At 40.8% G+C, this 24,912-nt stretch overlaps 1 protein-coding gene across 10 annotated transcripts; it reads left to right on the top strand.

Annotated features, from left to right (window-relative positions):
- The first annotated feature begins 130 nt into the window (after positions 1 to 130).
- BRCA1 (BRCA1 DNA repair associated) lies at positions 131 to 23,230 on the top strand. Of its 10 annotated transcripts, none has more exons than XM_064733723.1 (22): positions 131 to 672; positions 1,082 to 1,181; positions 1,626 to 1,679; positions 2,031 to 2,111; positions 2,675 to 2,763; positions 3,118 to 3,263; positions 3,958 to 4,057; positions 4,882 to 4,927; positions 5,374 to 5,516; positions 5,962 to 9,216; positions 9,864 to 9,949; positions 13,800 to 13,978; positions 14,161 to 14,312; positions 14,809 to 15,137; positions 15,748 to 15,835; positions 16,679 to 16,756; positions 17,207 to 17,247; positions 18,067 to 18,150; positions 18,527 to 18,581; positions 20,805 to 20,873; positions 21,226 to 21,286; positions 22,228 to 23,230. In XM_064733723.1, the coding sequence occupies exons 2-22, from the start codon at positions 1,102 to 1,104 to the stop codon at positions 22,358 to 22,360; spliced, it is 5,349 nt and encodes a 1,782-aa protein (XP_064589793.1). In that variant the 5' UTR covers positions 131 to 672; positions 1,082 to 1,101; the 3' UTR covers positions 22,361 to 23,230. The 10 variants fall into 10 exon arrangements, with proteins under 10 accessions (XP_064589793.1, XP_064589795.1, XP_064589796.1 ...); XM_064733725.1 differs by having other exon boundaries at positions 5,374 to 5,507; XM_064733726.1 differs by having other exon boundaries at positions 3,958 to 4,042.
- Positions 23,231 to 24,912: the final 1,682 nt, after the last annotated feature.

Raw genomic sequence — 24,912 nt, forward strand, 5'->3', positions numbered from 1 at the left:
AGCCAACCAGAACCAATCAGAGTCAAGCAGGCCAGGGCGGCTCCGCCCCGCCGAGGGGAAGGAGCCCGTCAGGGGGCGCTGTAGGGGCGCGCGCTGGCCCCGCGGCGTCGGATTGGCTGCGCGCGGCGGGGCGGGAAGGGCGCGAATACGCGGCGCGGGAAGCGCTGAGGGGAGACGGGAACCGGGAACGGCCGCGGGGAGGGCTGAGGGGAGACGGGCACGGCAGCGGGGAGCGCTGAGGGGAGACGGGCACGGCAGCGGAGAGCGCTGAGAGGAGACGGGCACGGCCGCGGAGAGCGCTGAGAGGAGACGGGCACGGCAGCGGGGAGCGCTGGGGGGAGACGGGCACGGCAGCAGAGAGCGCTGGGGGGAGACGGGCGTAGCACCGGCACCGGGGAGCGCTGAGGGGAGACGGGAGCGGCACTGAGGAACGCAGAGGGGAGACGGGCGCGGCACCGGCACCGGGGAGCGCTGAGGGGAGACGGGCACGGCACCGCCATGGCCTGGCCCTGACCTAATCGCACCGACAGCGGTGCTGCCCTGGCACTGACCGCGCCAGCCCTGCCCTGACCGCCCTGGCACCGGCACCTGCACCGACCTGGCGCTGATCGCACCGGTACCGGCCTGGCTCTGACCGCCCGGCCCTGCCCGCTCTCCTTCCGCCCGTGCCCGGTACGCTTCCCTGCAGGGCCGGTCCTGAGCGGTTTCTCTTTGTTTTCAGCGTTCGCTGTGGGCTCTCAGGCTCGGGTGGGTCCGCTCTGGCTCCTTGGCATGACCTGTCTGCCCTCGGCTCTGCTGCTTTCCCTGCCGGCAATCCCCTCGCTCTCGCTGCTTTGTGCTTTTTTTATGAATTTCACCTGAATAAACCTTTTCTGGGCGCTCCTTTGGGTATAAAGCTCGAGGGGTTTTAGCTGCAAACGTTCAGAGTAAGAACCCCTCTGTCCTGTAAAACGTTAAGTAAAAACAATTTGATGCCATTCTGCAGATAGAGCAGAGCCGTGGGGGAGAGAGCATAGTCGTGGGAGGCAACAGAATTTTTTGCAGAAACAAAGCTGATAATGTGGGGTTTTTTTTTCTGTAGACCATTTTTGGATGTGAAGGATGGACTTCCCAGTGATTACTATTGGACAAGTACAAAATGTGCTTGCGGCGATGCAGAAGAACTTGGAGTGCCCAATATGGTATGTCAGGGAATAATATTAGTATGGTTAATTTTTTGGAGGTGTGGTTTTTTATTCTCATTTCTTTGAAAGTGCTTGGTCAGTTCCATGGCTTACCAGAAAGCAAAGAGATTTGCACTTAAAACTAAACATATTGATGTTTTGTAAGGCTCAAATGAGAAAGTGCAAGGAAAAACTTACATTTTGTTCTTATGTTCTATACTTTGCTTTTCTATTGAAACCTGAATGTGTCAGTCCTTTATTCAGTGAGGGGGAAAATACATTTGATTGGATTAGAGAATTGTTTGTAAAGGTGGATGGGTTTTTGTCCCTTGTCTCTGAAAGGTAAAAGAGGTCTGTAGTTCTTTAATGTTGCATTTAATGTTCATTTAATGTCTGAAGTAGCAAAGGTTCTGGTTGAGGTCTGTAACCTCTGTGCTCTTGTTTTTGTTTCCCTCTTTGTAGCCTGGATGTGGTGCAAGAGCCTGTTTCAACAAAATGTGATCACATATTCTGCAGGTAGGTTTGAAAATTGTAAGTGCAATGCAGTTTTTAATTTCCACATATAATGATGTTGGGTTTATAATTTTTAATTCCATATATACCAGTTTTAATTCTGTTTCTTCAGTGCTAATCATGTATGTATGCTTTGTTTTGGCAACTTCATGTGTAGCTACTTGAGGGGGGGAAAAGTCAGTTCTGTAGAAGAGAGAAATGCAAATTTAAAATGCATCAAAGGGGATTAATGAACTCACTGTAACCTCAAAACAGGAATGCATCCTCGATTCACTGAGTGGTGAATGTGTACAGTCACTTTTAGGGACAATTATATCCTTCTCTTGTTACCATCACAAGTGTTCTTCCTTTTAGATTCTGCATGTTCAAACTGATCAGCAAAAAGAAGAAAGGTGTGGTGGAGTGTCCTCTGTGTAAGACTGAAGTTACCAAGAGGTGAGGAAATCATCTTTGTGAGGGGCTGGAGGATGAGGTGTTGAGCTCTGAGGAAAGATTAACAATAGGCTTAAAATATATTAGCATAAGATATTTATTTATTTAGCTATTACCATAATATATTTTTATTTGATATTTATTTATTTATATTTATTTTTCTTCTGAAGTACAGAAGGAAAGGGTTTTTTTAGTAAGCTGCCCATTCCTAAAGGAGTAAATTCAGTATCTTACATCAATGTGAGCTTTTTCCAGGTGAACACACCTCTCTCAACAAGTGTCTGTGCTAGATTGGTGTTTCATCCTGGCAGCTGAATTCTCTCTCCTAAACCTGTATGAGAAAATTATCTGCTCACTTTTGTGAGCATTTCAATTCCTATACTAATGATTCTTTGTTATTCCATGGCAACAATTTCTTCTTGTCTCATCTTCCACTTTGAAGTTTTACCCCTTTTCTGGTTCAGCCAAAATTCTAGAAATATTTATAGTTAGCCTGTTCTTTTGTCTTAAAATAACTTTGTCTGTTCATTTGTCTTAAAATAACTGAAGTGCTGATGTTATTTCAGAAGTCTGAAAGCAAATTCCAGATTTAAGCAACTCATTGAAGGACTGTTGGAAACTATCCATGCTTTTGAGCTTGACACTGGAGTGAAGTGTAAGTGTTGGGAATTTATGTCCCCAGTTTTTTTTTTTTAATAAGTTTTTGGCATATCATTATTTATAAGGTATCCCATTCTAAAATAACTAGAATTAGATCTTGGTAGAATATCTATATAACCAAAATTGGTTGAGAAAATTAGTTTGGAGGATCAAGATCTTCATTATTACTTGAAGAGTGCTCAGAAAGAATAATCAGACTAGTAATTCAACAAATTTTCTTTTTGGATAAACATATTTTAGCTGTATATTCAATAAGTGCACAGAGTCTAAAGAAAATTATTTCATTAATATATCATGAGTCATACTCAGTGTAAATTTTTTTTTTTTTTTACCTAATAATATGATTTAGTTTTAAAGAGTCATCACTTTCCTAAAACATCCACGGAAGCCACTGCTGCTGAGTCCCTGTGTAAAGAAAGTTCTGTCATCCAAAGCAAGGGCTTCAGAAACAGGAGGAAAAGTGCTAAAGGAAATGGACAAGAAAACTTCCCCTTGGTAACTGCTTTATCTCATTTCATTCGTGTGGATTGTTTAAAAATGGATTTAGAAAGTGTATATACATAAAAGAATGAAGTAGGAGATTTTGGGTTGATCTCAGATTGTTGTTTGATCTGAGTAATCTGCACAAGGCCATCTGTATATTTTTGTTTTCCTAACCTACTTGAGAAAGATGTTTGCACAAAATAACCTGAACTTACACACAATATTGCCATAATACAGTCTGTTCCTGAAACCAGGATTGAGAACTTGTTCCACCTGCTTGCTCCATGAGGCTCTCTAGGGTTTTTACCTTTTTGCTAAAAGGGTTTTGACCTTTTTAGGGGCAAGATCACCCCTATATCTTAGAATTCCCAAGGCATTACCCAGCTTGGGGTGTTTGCTCTGTGGCTGTCCATGGCATGGTGTTTGTGTTTTCATCTGCTTAATGCAGAATAGAATATTGGACAATACAGAATGTAAGATCAAGGCTGGTAATGATTTGATCTGTTAAATGCATGATGCATTGTTTCTATTGACACATTTCATTACTGCTGTCAACATTATAAATCAATTCTGTTGTTCATAGAAGCTACCAATGCATATGAATTAAGTATTTATATCAGCTCCCTGTTAAGATTTAAATAGCTATGCATTTATTTTTTAATACCCCACTGTTGTAAATAACTGTTCCTTTTTGTTTTCCTGTCAGCAGGAAGCCAGTGTGAATATTCAGCTTACAGATGCCAAAATGTGTCACCCAAGAAGCAAAACCCAGAAATCTGGTTCTCAAAAGGGTAATATAGAGTTTGGTAAGATCTGTTCTAAATCCACACTAATTGATCCTTTGTGCAATGTTAGCAAAGTAATGAAAGGTGATTATAGTCTTTATAAAGAATGGTTCAAATGGAATATAGTCTTTATAATGAAAGGTTCAAAGTCTTTATAAACACTAATTTCTACTTAACAAAATTACAACAAAGAGACAAATTATGGACCATTCCAAGTTGACAAATCAAAAGGGTTTTTTACCTAATTATATCATGGCAAATAATGCTGCTGTAGTGAACCCTTAAACCTTGGTGTGCACAATCCAGAGAAGGCATTTACAGATGTGCAAAAAATTCCAGCTGTTACACCCAAAGGTAGCCACTGCTTTCTGAAGGATACTAAGCCTTGCCACAGTGCTTGAGATGAGGATGAAATCTATTTGAGATATTAATATTTTTTTGCTATCTATCCTAGCTTTTCAGAATTTTACTTGATCTGGTATTGACTGCTATGAAAAAAAAAGATAAATGCCAAGCATGGCTTATTTTTTATGCTGTTCCTTCAAGGAAGGAATTAAGTTTGTTTCCTCACGTTTTTCCTTATTGCATCTGCCAGGAGGCATTTGAATGTATTTCTCTGACTTCCAGCTCCAAATTCTAAATACTTGTAGCTGCTTTGTGTACAAATTTAGAAATTAGAAAGCAACTTTTAGGTGATTAACTTACCAGTCACTGTATTTAAACACAGTTTGATGCTGGAGCCATGCAGATAGTTTTACACAGAAATAATTAAAATTAGGTGAAATACTGGCAAGTCATCCTTCTCTGAATCATTCCAACCAGAGTAACAGATTATTTGTTTTCAGGCTCTGAATCATCTGAAGAGTTTTTTAAACAGGCAACCAAAACTGGGTAAGTAAAGGTGATTAAGGAATTCATTTTTTCTACAGACAATAATTTAATATTCTCATTTCCTGTGTTCTGCTTTCTTAGCATAGGACTGATATAATTCTTAAGCAGAAAAATTTTTCAACTTTGAGGGCATTAGGGTAGAATGGGGGGCTGAATTCCAGCAGTTTGCCATATTTCATGCTTTCAAACTTATTTCTAAATGTTTTGTTGTGGGCATAGATCTTCCATAGAAAAGCAGGCACTGTGCTTTAAAAAGTAAATACTAAATTTAGGATTGCACAAAAAATCTTTTAAAGAAATGGCCTTAAACTCTGAAGAGTTTCAATTGTGCAGCTTGACTTCTCCAGAAATTATTTCAGAGAGCAAAAAGGGAAAAATAAATACCATCTTCTATTCTGTCTGTTGTGGTTTTATCTGTAACAAAAGTAAATTTCCTTTCCCAACAGGTTTGAAGGCAAAGGAGCAGTTCAGATTTCTTCTCAAGCAAGGCTGGAAGAACTTGGGAGTGCTGAGAAAGGGAATGAAAATTCTTGTAATGCCCAGCCTGACAAGCTGGGTGCCAAAGAAATAACACTGCCAGGTATCACAGGTGTGTTGTTATTTTGGTGACAAAAGTGATTAAGCCTGAAAGACACCACAAGATTTTTATTTCACATGATTGGATATAAATATATATATTTATAATCTTGTATAATGAAGTTCTGTTAATGCCTACAGCTAATACAAGACTGTTCCTGTAGCCTAGATACAAAATGTGGATGTTTGTATACACAGGAACAGAAAGGAAGCAAAAATACAAAACTTAATCTATTCTATGGGAGTCATTACAGATGAAAAAGCACTGATGTAAAAATTTAGAACATGTAATGTGATCTTTCTGCCTTTCTCCAGAGGAAAATTTGTGCAGTGTAATATTCTGGTTAGGGAGGAAGGAAGAGCAGGTTTTTTTAAAACAAAGTAGCCATTAAGCTTGTTCTTGTGCTTGTGTGTGTAAAAAGGAGGTTAATAATTTATTATCCCTATAAATCTGACAGGTGAAGGGGATTTCTCAAAGGAATGTTTGAGCAAGAAGAGCACTCAGAACATCACAGAATGTGCCAAACCTGACCAAGTGAATGTGACTGGATGCCAAAATTCTCCTTTGGGTGTTCTTGCTGTGGAGCTGCTCCCAGAGCAGTGTGACAGAGCAGGGGGTGCCAGTCCCACCCTGAATGGGGACACAGAGGAAATGGAGGAGCAGCAGAGCCAGCACAGCAGTGACCACCAAGAGTCAGATTTAGAAGGTGGCTCAGAGAACAGGCTGGATAAAAGCAGGGGAATGGACACTGATGCACAGAGTGTGGAAGCTGCAGAGGGATATGAGCCTGAGAATGACTCTTCCCAGGACAGAGAACTTCCTCAGGCAGAGCCCCTTCACTCTGCCCCCCTGAACAAAGTCTCCAAGAAGAGACTGAAGCAGAGCATTCAGAAAGTCAACGAATGGTTTTCCAAAAGCAATGAGATTTTGTCTTCTGGTTCTTCAGTGGATGAATCAGCTGCATCAGCTGATGGCTCAGGGGAAGGAGATCTGTGTTTGTCAGATAAAGAGTCCTGTATTTCAGGAAGGACTGACCCTATGGCAGATTCCATGGGAGCTGCAGCAGTGGAAGGAAAAAAGAGGTGGTCAAAACAAACAGCAGAAGACATTAAAGACAAAATATTTGGCAGAACATACAAGAGAGGGAGGAAATCAAATCCCCCTTCTACCCTGAGAGACATTTTGCCTGCTGGACAAAAGGAAGATGTGGCTGCTGCTCAGGGCCTGAAGGGTTTCAGCAAAGACAGACTCAAACGAAAGAGGAAGAGTGCCTGCCTGCAACCTGAGGATTTCATCAAGAAAAAAGATACAGAAAAGGGAGATGGGGGCCCTCAAAGTGTTAATGGGGGCCTTGGAGAGGCTGAAGAGAAAAGCTGTGATGAAAGTGTTGCTGTTAATGGGAGTCACCTCTCTCAGAATAGAGCAAATAATACATCAACAGAGCCTGAGGAGGGAGGAGAGTCCACATGGAAGAAAGCTGCTGAGAAGGTCCCTGCCCAGCACTGTGATGGGGAGCCAGAGATGTATAACTGTGATCAGAAAAGCACCAGAAAGAGAAGTTCTGCAGCAAAAAGGTGCAGGCATTCCAGCAGAACCATGTGTGCTCTGCAGCTGGTGGTGGACAGAGACTCTGCTTTCCCTGACCCAGCTGAGCCCCAGATCGACAGCTACCCCAGCAGTGCAGAGCCCAGCGAAGCTGAGCCCGAGCAAAACCCGCTGAGACGCAGCAGGAGGCTCCAGCTGCTCTCTGAAGAAATGGCAAAAGAAACAAGAAAAAGAGTAAAGAAGAGTAAAAAGAGAAATGGCAGTGATCGTGGGAGGTCTGGCTCTGGAGAGCAGAGGAATGTGGCAGCTCCCTCTGCTGAGTGCAGAGAGCTGAGTGAGCCTCAGGGTGAGCTGAGTTCCAGGCCAGTCTCCCGTTTGGAGGGAGGAGATCTGCAAGCAAATGAGGTGCAGGTTAATCTAAAGAATTTATCTGACACTGCAGGAGCTGGGAAGAGTCTGTTCAGTCCTTCATGTCTGCCTTCAAACTGTGGTTCCACTGTGCCTGATACAGGTTCTCAAGGCAGCAGAGTACTTGGTAGCCCCCTCCTCCTGCAAGTTCCTTCAGTGTCTGCTGGGCAAACGGCTTCTCCCCAGGCTGAGGGGACTGAGTCACCTCCTGCTTCTCCCCCACAGCGTGGCCATGATTCACAAAATGCTCCAGGGCATTTCAAAGCTGAAAAGTTGCCAATGGCTAAAAATGTTTTGGAATTGAGTAAGGAAGCTGAAGACAGTGACCTGGACACACAATATCTGAGGAACATATTCAGGCACTCCAAGCGCTCCTCCTTCAGCCTTTTTCAGACTCGTGCCCTGGCAGATCCTCCTTCTGAAAACTTCAGTCTATCACGTGCTGCTCAGGGAGAAAATAAAGCTAGCAAACAATTACAGCCAGAAAGCTTGCAAGGGGAGAGAACTGATCAAAACTTGAGCAGGGTTTCTGAGAAAGATGAAGAGAAAGAGAAGCTTAAGAGCTGTGAGTCTGCACGTGTGGATCCTGTGCCTTGCTTTGCTGTCAGCAGGGATGATGTTTCACAGGCTGCAGAGGAAGGGACTCTGACACCAGCAGGAGCAGGGACTGCTCAGGCTGAGCACAAAAATGGATTCCTGCAAGAGGAGCAGGGCAGTGAAAAGCCAGTGTCAGGTGAGACAGGGACAGAAAGTGGTTTGGGACAAAATCCCATTGAAAGTGATGGAAGCCAGAGTGACCAGAGTAACACAGAGGGGCATGAGTCCAGCCAGAATGATTTACACACAGGCCAGGCAAACAGCTTCAGTTCAGAAAGCAATCAGGCAGCAAAGACTGAAGTGGTTGATTGCACAGAACCAATTCTACATTTTCAATCCACATCAACGATTTCTCCTGCAGCTTGTCAGCAAAGCCCTGCTGAACTCAGCTGTGAAGTCACGAGGACAAAAAGTAGCAGAAGAGGAAGAAAATGTGTAAATGGGAATGAAGAAGAAGCAGCCCAAACTGTTAGCACAGCTGCAGAGGCTCTGCAAGAACCTCTTGGGGAGAATTGTGGCCTTACAGGTTTGTCTGAAACCCCTGATGCCCTGCTGTGCTCTGACCCTGACATTGAGGAGAGCCCCAGCCTGTGTGACACTGACAGGAAGGAGCAATCTGCAGTGTTTGTGAGAAGTGACAGTGCAGAGCTGCAGAGCAGAAATGCAAATTCCAAACCAACACCTCGAGGTCCTCGAAAGCCTCGAAGGCGAGTGCAGAAATTGCCATCTTCAGATGAAGAGTCCTGTGAGGATGAGGAGTTGCCCTGCTTCAGGACACTGATCTTCAGCAAATCAGCAAGCACCCCTTTGCAGGCTGATCAACAAATGGCACCTGGGGTGGAGCCTGCAGTGGCAGAGTGTCCAGGCAGCCCCAGTGTGGGTAAGGATGGCAATGCTCTGCAGAAAGTGCCAGAAGCTTCCCTAGGTCGTGTGTGTGCTTCACCAAGCCAGGAATCAGAATGCTCTGTCAACTTATTTTCTTCCCAGTCCAACATGTCTGAGGAGTCACTGAATGGAGCACAAGAGCTGAACAAACATTTGCCACAAGCTCAGGTGTCCAAACAAATGAGCAGTGTAAATGAGAGTAAAGAAACTTCTGGTGGAGGGCTGAAGGAAACCAAAGATGAAAGCCAAGAAGATCCAGACATGGGAGCAAACCTAGGTACAAACCAAGATTTTTCTCTCTGCAGCTTTGTTTATAATGTACTTACATCAAGGTTTTTGGTGTGTGCATGGAAACTTTGTTCTGTATTAAGAACAGAACTCTTCTAGAAGAATGTATCAGTCTCAAACAAAAACCCCTCAGTGGGTTATTTCCTAAAAATTATGTTCTTCCAGTGCTCTTTGTTCAGAGCACAAATGAACAGACTGACTGTTTGATGGGAATTCATGTTTGATGGGAAATGCTGGTTCTCTTACTGCAATGGGATATTTCCATTGTCAGCCAAATTTCCCAGCCTATCCAAGCTCTTTCCCCAGATGAAATGTTTGTTGAAATTGGCTGTAGAATTTTGTAGTGAATATTTTGCCTTTTTTATGGCCTTTGTAAGTGTTTTGGGCTCTTTCATCCCTGTTGAAAGAGAATTCTGTTGAAACACTGAATTCTGTTTACTTTGTCATGTGTGTGACATGGTGTTCTTCGAAATATTCACTTAAAAGAAATCTCTCCTAACTTCACCATTTTCAAAACTTGTCACTTTAATGTTACAATTTTTAGTTCTCTAAAACTTCCACATTATGGATAATGTTGGTTGTTTTGTTTGGTGGAGTTTTTTCTTTAACTCAGGGTTTTTTTCTACTTTCTTCAAGGTGAAGGCTGTGGATCTGACAGTGAAATGAGTATTGTGGAGGATTCCTGTGGAGCTTTCTCTGAGGGTGAAATCCTCACCACACAGGTGAGTGCTTCATGCCCTGAGTGTAGGAGCAGCCTGTGAACTCAATGCAGTGGAAAATTCCTTTCATCATAATTCTTTATTACTAAATTACTTCCAAAAGCATAATTAATGAAGATCTGCACAGCTGCTTCTGTGCCATTATTTGTCCAGCTTTTCCTCACCTGGTGACCTTACCCTGCAATGGCCACAGTTTATTATATGAGATTGGTTACAGAACTTAATTATGGGAGATGTTAATTAATGCATCTCCACGCTTGGCCAGTGCTGCAAATGTCACCTCCCTATATTTAAAAACTTTAATGATAAGAATATATAAGAATTTGGTGATAAGAAGTAGATTTATTACAACGTGATATTTAAAATCAGAGACTTTTCTTCCTTGTGTAAAGATTAAATCAAATCATTCCATATTCGATATTATAGGTACAAGTCCCAGCAGGCAGTGTCTGATGAAAGCTGTGTCTAGCAGTGAATTTTCTGTCTGCTCTTAAAATCCTGAATGCTGCACAGTGACCTGACTTCATGTATTGGGTTATTTATGATTTGGGCTGGGGGTTCTGATAAAGAAAAGTAGAGAAATCAAATTGAAGGGTGGAGGATTGGGGTTTCTTGTTTTGCTTTGGGGTTTTTCTTTGTCCTGTGTGACTTCAAGTCTTATGCCAACTCTCTCTCTCCCTATGGGCTTTCTGTATATTCAAAAAAGTGAATTTAATTTTTGTGCTCTATGGGTTTATTGAGTGATTTGGTCTTGGGGTTCAGTTGAGGGTTAGGGGTTTGGGGGCTTGGGGTTTCTTGTTTTGCTTTGGGGTTTTTCTTTGTCCTATGTGACTTTAAGATAAGTTTTATGCCAACTCTCTCTCCAGCATTTTCAGCCCTATGGGCCTTATGTATGTGAAAAAAAAAAAAAGTAATTTAATTTTCGTGCTTTAGGGGTGATTTGGATGATTTGGGCTGGGGTTCAGCTGAGGCTTGGGGTTTCTTTGGGGTTTTTTCTTTGTCCTGTGTGACTTTAAGATAAGTTTTATTCCAACTCTCTCTCCAGCATTTTCAGCCCTATGGGCTTTATGTATGTAAAAAAAAAAGTGAATTTAATTTTTGTACTCTATGGGTTTATTGGGGGATTTGGTCTTGGGGTTCAGTTGAGGGTTCGGGGTTTGGGGTTTCTTGTTTTGCTTTGGGGTTTTTTCTTTGTCCTGTGTGACTTTAAGATAAGTTTTATTCCAACTCTCTCTCCAGCATTTTCAGCCCTATGGGCCTTATGTACATCCAAAAAAAATTGAATTGAATTTTTGTGTTCTATGGGTTTAATGGGGGATTTGGGCTGGGGGTTCAGTTGAGAATTAGAGGCTTGGAGTTTTTGTTTTGCTTTGTGGGTTTTCTTTGTCCTGTGCTCTTATGCCAGCTCTCTCTCCAGCATTTTCAGCCCTGTGGGCTTTATGTATGTAAAAAAAAAAAGTGAATTTAATTTTTGTGCTCTATGGGTTTATTGGGGGATTTGGGCAAGGGGTTCAGTGTTAGGGGTTTGGGGTTTCTTGTTTTGTTTTGGGGTTTTTTCTTTGTCCTATGTGACTTTCAGATAAGTTTTATGCCAACTCTCTCTCCAGCATTTTCAGCCCTATGGGCTTTATGTATGTGAAAAAAAAAGTAATTTAATTTTTGTGCTTTAGGGGTGATTTGGGCTCGGGGTTCAGCTGAGGCTTGGGGGTTTCTTGTTTTGCTTTGGGGTTTTCCTTTCCTGTGTGACTTTAAGATAAGTTTTATGCCAGCTCTCTCTTCAGCATTTTCAGCCCTATGGGCTTTATGTAAGTCCAAAAAAAGTGAATTTCATTTTTGTGCTCTATGGGTTTATTGGGGAATTTGGCAAGGGGTTCAGTTGAGGGTTAGGGGCTTGGGGTTTCTTGTTTTGCTTTGGGGTTTTCCTTTTCCTGTGTGATTTTAAGATAAGTCTTATGGCAACTCTCTCTCCAGCATTTTCAGCCCTATGGGCTTTATGTATGTGAAAAAAAAAGTAATTTAATTTTTGTGCTTTAGGGTGATTTGGGCTGGGGTTCAGCTGAGGCTTGGGGTTTCTTTGGGGTTTTTCTTTGTCCTGTGTGACTTTAAGATAAGTTTTATTCCAACTCTCTCTCCAGCATTTTCAGCCCTGTGGGCTTTATGTATGTAAAAAAAAAAAGTGAATTTAATTTTTGTGCTCTATGGGTTTATTGGGGGATTTGGGCAAGGGGTTCAGTGTTAGGGGTTTGGGGTTTCTTGTTTTGTTTTGGGGTTTTCCTTTTCCTGTGTGACTTTCAGATAAGTTTTATTCCAACTCTCTCTCCAGCATTTTCAGCCCTATGGGCCTTATGTACATCCAAAAAAAATTGAATTGAATTTTTGTGCTTTATGGATGTGCTGGGGAATTTGGGCTGGGGTTTCAGTTGAGAATTAGAGGCTTGGAGTTTTTGTTTTGCTTTGTGGGTTTTCTTTGTCCTGTGCTCTTATGCCAGCTCTCTCTCCAGCATTTTCAGCCCTGTGGGCTTTATGTATGTAAAAAAAAAAGTGAATTTCATTTTTGTGCTCTGTGGGTTTAATGAGGGATTTGGTCTTGGGGTTCAGTTGAGGGTTAGGGTTTGGGTTTCTTGTTTTGCTTTGGGGTTTTCCTTTTCCTGTGTGACTTTAAGATAAGTCTTATTCCAACTCTCTCTTCAGCAATTTCAGCCTTATGGGCTTTATGTATGTGAAAAAAAAAGTAATTTAATTTTTGTGCTTTAGGGGTGATTTGGGCTCGGGGTTCAGCTGAGGCTTGGGGTTTCTTTGGGGTTTTTCTTTGTCCTGTGTGACTTTAAGATAAGTTTTATGCCAACTCTCTCTTCAGCGTTTTCAGCCCTATGGGCTTTATGTAAGTCCAAAAAAAGTGAATTTAATTTTTGTGCTCTATGGTTTATTGGGGATTTGGGCTGGGGTTCAGTTGAGAATTAGAGGCTTGGAATTTTGTTTTGCTTTGTGGTTTTCTTTGTCCTGTGCTCTTATGCCAGCTCTCTCTCCAGCATTTTCAGCCCTGTGGGCTTTATGTATGTACAAAAAAAAAAGTGAATTTAATTTCTGTGCTTTGTGGGTGCTTCTCCTGTTTCCAGCATCCCTGAAATGTGGAGCTGGCATGGGCACTGCTCCTCCTGCAGCTTCATGGGTGGAGGTGCTGGATGGATGTTGGGGTTTGGGTTTGTGGGGATGGGTTTGGGTTTCTGTTTGCTTGGGAGTTTTTATGGTTCAGTAACAAAAAGGCTCCACATGGTGCCAGTGCTGGAGCTGCAAATGGAATGTTCTGTGCAAATTGCTCCATCATCTAAAGGGTTTGGGTTTTTATAAAGGTCTTTTGGAACTCTTTGAGCTATTCTTATGCTGCCTATGGCGTGGTTTTGATCGTGTAATTTTTGAGGAGGGACATAAGGAAGAATATTATGAAATGGTTTAGTCCTTTAAATGATCTTTGGGGCTTTAAGTAACTGTGGGAAATGAAGACTCAATTTAAAATTTAATAATGAGCATCATGGATTGAGCTACTAACGGAGTTTGGACAGAATTACTTTCAAATAAATTTGTGCAGGAATTGTGGTGTTTTCTGACTGATTAAACTCTGAGGCATCTAAACTGGAATAACACAACTGGCAAAGTGAGTGTGTGGTTGTTTGGGTGGGTTTGCTCTGATTTTGGATGTGTGCACTATTTGTTACACTAAAACCACCACTGTCACCTTTCCAACGTGTGACAAAAACTTCATTCAAAACCACCCTGCTCTTTCTAATTCTCAAATGTTTGTTACAAAAAGGAACCCTGAGTTTGCTTGTGTTGGCATTCCTGTGCTCCTTTGCAGCAAAAGAATGCAATGCAGAAAAGCCTGAAAAAACTTCAGCAAGAAATGGCTGCGCTTGAAGCTGTGCTAAAGCAGAATGGGAGCCAGAGCTGGGAAGTTTTACCTGTCCAGAGGGAGCTGCCACATCCCAGTCCTGAAGGAGCATCTGAAATGGAGCAAACAAGACCAGAAAAAACCAGGTCATTTATTTTTTTTTTGAGTTTTGGGGGTTTTTTTTAATGTTTTTTTCTAAATTTTTATTTAAAAAAGAAATCTTAAGTATCCCTGCGCTTCTAGGAAATTACAATAATTTCACTGCTGCTACATTTTTCTAATGCTTAAAAGAGTGAAAAGGCATTAAAATCAATTTCTCTCTCTCAAGGTCCCCAGAATTGCTGCTTTCAGCTTCTAAATCCTCTTTCAGGAAGAGCTCAGATCTGGGGAAAGGCCCTGAGTGTGACAGTGCAGTGCAGAACAAAACTCCCTCTGAGAAAACAAAACCTGTGCAGGAGCACAGGCAGTGCCAGCTGGAAGGTAACACTGAAGAGAATTTTTGATTTCTGGTGGTTTTCCCCTGTTCTTTTCATATCAGCAAGATACAAATTTTTTCCTGTAAATCTATTATTTTCATTTATATATTCCTGATCATTTTAAAAAGGTGTTGTTGCTACTTTGCTAGCCCAGCTGTATGGCTGCCCATCAAATGGGGTGTGGCAGCTTTTTGACAGTAATAAAGAGTTTTTCTGTCTCACTTCTAAATTCAGACAATTTGACAAATATGGAACTCAAAGTTCCAGGGGTATGCTACTCAGATTTCCAGGTATTTTATTGTCTTGCCTATAGATCATGAAAAAATAATGTTGGAGGCAAAGATGAAGTAATAAACACAGAAGGAATTAATAAACACAAAGAAGTAATAACACAAAAGGAGAGCAAGTATCTGCAGAATTTAAACCTAAAACAGCAACAACCTTCTGCCATGACTACAAGAAAAATGCAGTTTTCTCAAGGAGTAATTTCTTGTTTCCTTCAGAAAATGCAGAGGAGCAGAATTCTGGGACTGGACAAAACAGTGCATCAGTGTCATCAGATCTGTTTGGGAATGTGACCCAGAGTTCAGATAATTCCTCCTCCTCTGCAATGCTTTTTATCCCTCAAACTGCAGAAGCCACAGCTGGGCCTGTTGTGGCTCAGAGCACTGGAAAAAGCTCTGGCCCAGGACACAAATTTAAAAAAAGTGAATTTTTTCCTGTACCTGTTCTGCACAATTCAACTGGGAAAGAAAATGCTACAAATCCAGTGAGGACCAAGAGGAAAGAAATGTCAATTGTGGTCTCAGGTCTGAATCACAGTGAGCATGTAAGTAGAGTTCAGAATTTGGAGATCACTAGTTAATAATTGCTGATTACCACTCTAATCCTCAACAGAGAGATCTCTAAGTGTAACAAAAGTAACCTTGCAGGAATTGCAAAAAGAAATCTTGCAGCCAAACTTGAGCACTCCTGAAGCTGTGAGGATGCTGCCTGCAATGGCACTGTTAAACTTAGTAAAATTTGAATTTTTTGAACAATTCCTGATGTCTGGGGGGGAAAAACACAGGATTGCAAAGCCTTGGGGCTGGGGAGGGGGTTTGGGTGTTTGGCCCAGTCAGTGTTCTCAGATGATGCTGCTTCACCCAAATTCTGCTCCATGGGGAGCATTCTGTAAATAGGAATTGTGAGTTGCTAATAAACCTGTTTGTGCACTCAGTTTCCAGAAGGATTTGGCTTTTGAGTAAAAAACCACACACCAAGAGCTCTGCATTACTTTAATCTGTTGAATGGTGCCAAAACTGAATGTACTTTCTGTGTGCCAGCACATAAAACTGTTACTTTAAAGTAAATATCCTATTACATTATGCTCCTAAAAAGTGGGGCTGTTGAGGGTGTTAAAATTGTTGCTAACTTTGATTTTCTTTACTATTTTTCAGTTGGTGGTCCAGAAGTTTGTGAAGAAAACTCAGAGCACTTTATCCAATCACATTACTGCAGGAACAACCCATGTCATCATGAAAACAGGTTTGTTGGGAGCTGGGGGACCAAATCCTCTATTGACAGAAAATATAGAATTTTACCTTCAGTTCAAACACCAAGCAGACAGGTCAGCAATAAATTTAATAAGTTTGAGGAAAAGGTATTGATTGTTTGCTCTACTGCAAGTTTTTGTTTGAGCTTGTGGGTTTTCTCATTCTGTTCCAGAGGAAAAGTGTGAGGGCATGTTTTCCCTTGTGTAATTCCAAGTTAATTTTACTTGCTATTTGTTTCTTCAGCTGTTTGCTCCTAATGTTCAGGTGTTGACAGCACACTGGTGTGAAGTAGTTCAGAACCAACCAAAAAGAAACAAAGATAATTCCCAAAGAAATCCTCCTTTTTCTGGCCTCTTCTCTTTATTGAATAATTTTTTAAAGGGCTCACAATTGGTACGTGTGATTAAACTGAAGGAAATGAGCAGAAATGATTAAACTGAAGGAAATGAGCAGAAATCATCAACATTTGAACCTTTGTACTCTTTGCACTTAGTAAAAAAAGTTTGTTTTTACAGACAGGTACCCTGAGCTGTGTTTTTCTGGTAATGGCAGAACTAAAAGAGGTTTTAGTGTTGTTTGGCAAAACTGAAAGAGGTTTTAGTGTTGTTTGGCAAAACTGAAAAAGGTTTTAGTGTTGTTTGGCAAAACTAAAAGAGGTTTTAGTGTTGTTTGGCAAAACTGAAAAAGGTTTTAGTGTTGTTTGGCAAAACTAAAAGATGTTTTAGTGTTGTTTGGCAAAACTGAAAAAGGTTTTAGTGTTGTTTGGCAAAACTAAAAGATGTTTTACTGTTGTTTGGGGGAACTAAAAGAGGTTTTGCTGTTGTTTTTCCTGCAGATGAGGAGCTGGTGTGTGAACGGACCCTGAAGTATTTCCTGGGCATTGCAGGAGGGAAGTGGGTGCTTGGTTACCAGTGTAGGTATCCCTGCTGCTGGAGATTTTGCCCTTCTGCCAGGAATGCAGTCTTCACTTGTTGCACTAAAGAAAAAGGATCTCTTCATGCCTTGCCATCTGTTTTGCAGTGTTTCTTCTAAATACTTCAAAAGAAATTAAAATTAAGAAGCACAAGCAGCAAAATCAACCTTCTTCCTCTTGTGCATTTCTTACTCTTACTATTTCTGCTCCCCACTGTGGCAAAAGCCTTTTGTCCCTCTTAATTTAAATCTTTGTGATCCATGGCATCAATTAGTGTAAAATCAGTATTATTTCTAAATGGTAAAAACATTCTTTAAATATTTAGTGTTATACTGTATTCCTTTAGCACAAATACCTTCAATTTAATGTAGCAATGAAGTCAGAGTTCTGATAGTGGAAGAACCATTCTGCTGGATAAAATGATTTTCTTCTTCTGATCTTTTTATTTAGGGATAATTCAGTCTTTTAAAGCTGGAAAAGTACTGGATGAGGTAAGTTCTTTTATCTTGAGTGAAATGTCAAATGGTTAAGAAATGCTGTTCATGATGGACTTAGGAATTTATTTGTGTGGACAGACAGATACTGTCTAAATATTTAATATGGAATTTTAGCTCTGAAACCTGGGGTTCTGGACTTATGAGTTTATTTGTATTGTACAGACAGATACTGTCTAAATATTTAATATGGAATTTTATCTCTAAAACCTGAGGTTCTGGACATATGAGTTTGTTTGTATTGTACAGATAGATACTGTCTAAATATTTAATATGGAATTTTAGCTCTGAAACCTGGGGTTCTAGTTTTACCAAATCCACACTTAGGCCCTGTGCATTCTTTGATGTTGAAGACACAATGAGTTCCTATTGTTTTTAACAGCTTATAGACAAATTTTTATAAGTGTTTCTACTGATATTAATAGATTCTAGCATAGAGCAAAAGATCCATTCTTTGCTTAAGGAAATAATGTTATATACAGATAATCTCTATCAAGTAAGACTTTGCTGATAAGACAATTACAGTCTTGGAGTGTGCTGCTTCTTTTATTTAGTTTGCTAGATTACTATACAGTTTGAGTAAAATTGGTTTATTTAAAAATTGCCTGATGCTGCAGGGGTTTCATACTCCAGCATTTCTCTTGCAAAGCCTTTTCATTCATATTGTGAACACAGTCATGGATTTTCAGTTCTGAAATCTGACACCTTCTTGGATTTTCAGTTCTGAAATCTGACACCTTGTTTTGAAGCAGAACTCTGACAGCAAAGTGTCCTCAGTCTCTTCACTTCTGATTCCTTGCTTTTGTTGTGTCCCAGGAGAACTTTGAAGTCAGAGGAGATGTCATCAATGGGAGGAACCATCAAGGTCCCAAGAGGGCCAGACAGGCCCTGACTGCCAAGGTACAAAGCACATCAGGGACCAAACTCTGGCCTGGCTGAGCTGCTGGAGCCTCTCCAGTCTCTCTGAACACAGAGTTGTACAAATGAATCATTTTTATCCATGAAGGGGAGCTCTGTCAGCAGATATTCTGTAGGGGCTCACTAAGCTTGGAGTGTCTTTATTTATAACAGAGGGTTAGTGGTCTTTGATATTCTTTTAGTTTTATTCTTAAATTCTTTTGGTTGGTAGGTTACAAAAAGCTTTGTGGAATAGTCACAGCTTGATAGCAAGCCCTGGAAATGCAATGAAAACAGCAAATAAATTTTAAAAACCAGCATATAAAGCATTGCTCTTTAAAAACCCCCTGTGAACTCCAACATCTTCCTTGCTTTTCAGATCTTTAAAGACTTTGAGATCTGTTGCTGTGGCCCCTTCACTGACATGACTACAGGTGTGTCATTGCATGAATGGTCAACATAAAAAATATTTGGAGGGACACCGTGCCTTCACCAGAATTGTACATGTCTGCGTGATTTTTACCTCTTTTCCTCTGTAAATCTTAAAATACCTACATGGGGTAAGGTGTAGGTAAATAATTTTATCCAGTTCTAGCTCCAAATGGAGTGGAAATTTTGTTCTCATCTATTTGGATGTCCTCAAACAACCCCCTGGCAATTCTGCTGCATTTCAAACTAAGCCTTTTATCTCTGGATAAATTATCTAGGAAAAGCATTCATGTCATGCTGTCTGGTAATTGTTTTTGATGCTCTTGATCTCTCATATTTGAGCATTTTTTCTTCTGTCTTAGCAAACAGTTCCTAAATCTCCTTGTCCCAGCAGTTGACACATCTCTGTTGTAGCCTCCTGTCTGCAGGAGCCAGTGTTAAAAGTGAAACTCTTTAACAAAGCTAGAAGTTAATATAAAGAGAAAAAGCTGTTCAGCATAGCTTCATTTTTTATTTTTGAAATTTAGTGAGCTATGTTACAAGTTTTTGAAAATTAATTCTTTTTCTACTTCAAGTATTTGTACTTGACTTCCCATTTTTTATGGCTTATTCAGCAGATACTTTCTGATTTATTAAAGTTGTATTATACAATATAACTTCATTTTTGACTGGATGAAATGTACTCACATTTCTTGACATTTACAGTAATTGCTGCAAAGGATGCAGTGCTTTCACCTGCTGCAGTGATCCTCAATTTTGGCTCTTATGCTTGAGAGATTTCATCTTCTTCACTACCAATTCAACAAATTGGTGCAAATTAAGTACTTTGGCTACTTCTGTTAATGAGAGATAATCACAGTTCAAACTTCTCCTTTTTAATTTCCATTTCACCTCTTGCATCCTTATGAGAAGAGGAAATAAATTGTGATTTTTTTCAGGGTTTGGTTTTGTGCAGACCTGCCTGGGGAGTGAGGGAGGGAGGAGCTGATGTTCCCCAGCAGGTTTTGAAGTGAAAAGATTTTGTTTTCTGCTCACATCTCCTGCAGATGATGGTGGTTTGTGAATTGGAACAAACACTTCGGGAATTGTGTCAGCTCCAATGTGATAGAAAACACTGAAGTGGCTGTCACTGTCACATTGTCTGAAAAATCCCTTTGCCAGGATTGCTTCTCCTGGGAAGCTGAGAAGCCTCAGAGAAAAATGAAAACAATAATTATCTGATTGCTTCTCCTGTGTTTTGCTGCTTTGGGATGTGATTTGGAGATTGTTTGATTGGTTTCATATGAATTGTTTTTATTTAATGACCAATCACTGTCAGGCTGTGTCAGGACTCTGGAAGGAGTCAGGAATTTTCATTATCATTCTTTGTAGCTTCCTGTCTTTATTTTTTCTCTATTCTTTAGTATAGTTTAATATAGCATACTATAATATGCTATACTATACTATACTATACTATACTATAATATACTATAATATAATATACTATAATATACTATAATATAATACACTATAATATAATATAATTATAATATATTATATAATTTAATAATATATAATAATATCTAATGTTAATGTAATATATAATATTAATAATATAATAATATATAGTAATATACATAATAAATATTATTATATTATAGTATATTTTAGTATAATATACTATAATATAGTAGTGATAATAATATATTATAATATATAATAAATATAATAAAATATATATTTAATATATTATATATTATAATAATATAATAAATTATATATAATATATTATGTATTATATATTTTATATATATAATATAGTATATAATAAATATAATATAATATAGTATAATACAGTATATAGTATAATATAATATAGTCTAATATGATTATTATATTATATTGCATTATATATAATATAAAATAATATATAATATATAATATATATATGTTATAAGATATATTATATTTAATATATAATGCATAATATATTGTATAACATTTGATAAAATATATAATGTGGAACATAATATTTAATATACTATATAATGTGTAGTATAATATTTAATATCAAATTATATGTAATATAATACTACAATTATATAACACTATAATTAATATAGTATAATATGTAATATACTATTTAGCCTTCTAAGAACATGGAGTCAGATTCTCATCTCTCCCCTCATTGGGGTTATCTGCAAATTCCACAGTGACTGAATTGATTTCATCTGATTTCCTCAGAGCAGCTGGAGTGGATGGTGGAGCTGTGCGGTGCCTCTGTGGTGAAGCAGCCTGGCCAGTTCACAGGCACGGCAGTAAGTGCTGAGGAGTTTGTACCTTCCCAAAGTTCCCTCCCACAGCCTGGCAGTGCCCCTTGGCTCCTTTGGAGCAGAGACATGGTTGGTGTTGGCCACATCACCAATTTGTCTTGAAATCAGCACTGAGCCTTCCCTTTCCAGCTCCCAAAGCCTTTGAGTGGCTGAGTGTTCTCACAGAATTTCTGGGAGAAATTACAGAAGAATCTTGGGAGCTAATGTCTTTCTCCCTCTACTTAAATTCCTCTCTGAAGTGAAACTCTGAAATTAGTTAATGCTCTCTATAAATAAATATATAATTATATAAGAACGGACAACAACAGCATTTTTATTTTTTATCTTAAAATCCTAGAGTTCTACTGCAGTTGTGGTTGTGCAGCCAGATGCTTGGGAGGAAAACACAGATTATGGAGGTAAAACAACATTTTTTGAGCTGCTTTCTGGTACACATCAAGTGTCTTTATCACACCTGTCCTTTTAATAGCTAAACATCAGAGGGTTGTAGAGAAATCAAAACTCTTATTAATGGAGATGGATGTATGTCTTGTAAGAAAAATCTAGAAGGACAAAGAATATTGTTTCAAGAGCCAGTTTGAAGAGCTGCTCTGGCAGCTGTTGCCTCAGTTGTCCTCTGTTTCATCAGCTTTACAGAAACTTTTCTAATTTAATAGTTTTTAAAAGGTAGGGAAGGGTGTCCTTGGAGCACCAGTAAGATCTAGGAGACAGCCTCAGATGGAACAAGATTCCCTTGGTCTGAAAAGGTCATGTTAAAAAGCCTGAACAGATGTAGTTTTGCATTTTTTTTCCTTTAAGCAAAATGCTCAGGAGAAGCCACGAGGCTTTGAAAGTGCAGGTGGGGTTCTGGGAGGAGTGGGAGCTGGTTAGGCTGCACTGAGGTCCAACAAAACAGGGGAGCAGGATGATGGTGTAGAAAACCCAGCTGTTTCCATGGCACTGGAAAAAAGAGAAATTAAAAAGATCCTGCCATGAGGAGGAACAGTCTGAGAACACTTCAGTAATTTTCTGTTGCTTCTCTTAATGAGTCTCATTGCTTGCCACACACTCAGTGTGTCTGGGCAGACAGGACCCAAAGCTCTGTCACTGAGATCCTGAATGAAAAGATAACAACTCCATTCTTTATTTTTAGTGTTTATGTTGTGGTGTTCACTGCTGCCAGCTCTGCTCCTGGAGCCCAGCATTGCCTGCCTTGAGAGGCACTGCCACATCTCTGCTTTTGTAGCAAGCTTTTCAAAAGCAAACAGCTTCTTCTCACAGCCATCAGTGCCTCACCTTCAGCTTGTTTGGAGCTCTTGCTGACAGCTGCATCGTTTATTTCTGTGTCTTTGTCTTGCAGCAATCCAGCAGCAGAGCAGCGTTGCCCTGGTAACTCGGGAGTGGGTCCTGGACAGCGTGGCTTGCTACCAGTGCCAGGAGCTGAGCGCTTACCTCGTGTCCTGAGGGTGAACAGCAGCTCTGAACAATCCTAAAATCACTGAAATATCACCCTCTAGAAGGTGCAATTACCCACTGCTCTTTAGAGCTTTGCATTAGCTTAAAGGGCTGTGAGATTGTGAATGTTAAACCAATTTTAAAAGTTAGAGAATGTAGTGTGAGGCCTCCTCAGAGAAATGGGATTGTTTGCCACTGCAGCCAGTTTCTGTGTAAAGACTTGGGGACAGTCATTTCCTCAAAAGAGGAATATTGGGCTCAGGGTTTCCATTCAAACATACCTGCCCTCTGGAATCACCTCCACGTTTCCATTCTGCTTAAATACAAACCCTGGGTGCTATTTTGTGATTCATAATGCACCAGCCTTGGCCATTGATTGATTATGGTTGTGTTGAAAACTCTACAAACAGCTTTCCTGTTGTGCATCACAGTGCCAGAAACCTAACCAGAAACACAGGGATGGGCCCCAGAAATGCAATGATTGAATCCAAACAGAAAGGAAGGATTAAAACCAGAATTAAAATTTAGTACCAGTGCTGTCAGGCTGATTTCTGGACAGTATATGTGGCACTGTGAAAGGATAATGAATAGATGCATTTTAGTATCCTGGTGACCCATGATAAGGCCAAAAATATCTGCTTCTAATAGTCCCTGCTTGCAAAATGAGGCTGCAGAGAAATTGGCTTTTTATGAAAGAAAATATCTTGCTTGTTTCTGTTGCCAAGCAATTCAATTTCATATCTAATTTTGTACTTTGGGAGCAGAAGTGCTTGTTTAAAAAGCAAAAAAGAATGTAGCTAAGTTCATAAAATTGTTTTGTGATAAGATGCTGCTGTCTTGGAAAGTTACAGAAAGTATGTTTATAAATATTTGAATGCACAGAAGAAATAAAATTATTTTGGCAAATATTTACCTACTTGTTTAGCTTTTATATGAACCAGCCCCTCAGTCTGCATTGAGGCATAAATGAAAAACCACCTTAGCCCAACCTCCTGAAATGGGGAAGGAAGTGGAGAAGGTAAAAAATGTAAATGAGAATTTCAGAGATGCAATCAGAGCTGCAGTTGCTATCGAGCTGAGAAGTGAAAGTGTTATCAGCTCTGCTGCAGCTGCCAGGTGCAGGTAAGGCTGATCCAGCATTGTGAGGGCTGGGAGCCTTTGCTGAGCTGCTGCTCCCTCCTGGGTGACAATTGCAGAGCTCCCAGGCCCCAGCCTGACCTGCAGCCTGCTGCCCTCATCTCTGCTGCCCTCATCTCTGCTGCCCTCATCTCTGCTGCTCTCATCTCTGCTGCTCTCCTCTCTGCACCCTGCTGGCCTGGCTGTTTGATAATCTGCATTTCAAAGGGCAGCTGGAGGCAAGGGCTAAACACTCCCTGTTGGAGGCAAGGGAAAGGCCAAGCAAAACTGTTCTGCTTTGTGGAATTGTCCCCAGATATTGATGCAAAGATTGTTTTTATCAGGTCGGGTACCTGACTGTCTACAGGAATGACACCCATGGTGCTGCTGTTCCTCCGTGAAGGTGACTAAATCTGTGGAAACTCTGTTTCTGTAATCTGTGAGCTTTGCTGGTGATCTCCACCTGGTGTAAGATTTGAAATGATTTCCAGGCAGCTGAAGCCAAGGAGTGCTCCCAGAGGAGGGGATGGGGCTGTGCTGGAGCCCTCTGCCCTTCTCCAGTCACACAGCTCTGAGTTCCCTGTGGGTCTGAGAGGCCTCAGAGGAGACCCTGGGGCACCTGGCAATGGCCCTGCTTTGGTTTTCAGCGGCCTCTGCCACCAAATCCTTCCCTCTGTCCCATCAGTGCCCTGTTCCAGCCGGGTGCTCCAACCCCAGTGTGAGAAATGACAGAGCCCCTGATGTAAGGTGAAAACAAACCGAGAGTGAGCCACCTGCCTTTCCCATGTGTTTACTCTGCAGCTGCCAATGAATCACCTCATTGCATTGAATCAATCAACCCATTGTAATCAATTAAAATGAATGTATGTATGCAAAAATGGCAAATGCTTCCCTCAGCAAGGGCCTCGGGGGAGCAGCCTGTCAGCAGCCATGCTCTGCAAAGCTTCTTCCATTTCTCTAAGCCAATAAATACAAATGCTGAGCACTTCAGGACCTGAATATTAATGCAGGTAATTAAACATGGGGGTTTTTTTCTAGCAGATGACTCCATGAGCAGAACCTCCTCCCTGTCTGGCCTGTGTTGCATGAGCAGACCCTTGGCCTGTGATTTATCCCCACAGAAAGGTGGGAAGGGGGCACAGAGGACATCCTTGGGAAAGACAGCCGTGTGCAAGAGCCAGATAAAATTCCCTCCTCCTTTTTGGTAAATACCGAGCTGGTGAACAAGCCCAGGGTGGTGGTTTGAAATTGTAACTGAGCCTGAGCTGTGCTTCCTGCTGCCTGTGGTTGTGTTCATGGGCAGGGGCTGCTGAGAGCAGCAGAGCAGCCCCAGCCCTCTGCTGGGACCCCTCCCCTGCAGCAGCGATCCCTGGCTGAGAGGAGAAACACAGCAATCATTGGTACAGCAAATAATTATTTGTTATAATCCTCTAAAACTGTGGAGAGTTAAAGGAATGCCCTGCCTTTACCCAGG

The sequence above is a fragment of the Zonotrichia leucophrys genome, chromosome 27 (assembly GCF_028769735.1).
Source record: "Zonotrichia leucophrys gambelii isolate GWCS_2022_RI chromosome 27, RI_Zleu_2.0, whole genome shotgun sequence".
Lineage (NCBI taxonomy): Eukaryota > Metazoa > Chordata > Aves > Passeriformes > Passerellidae > Zonotrichia > Zonotrichia leucophrys.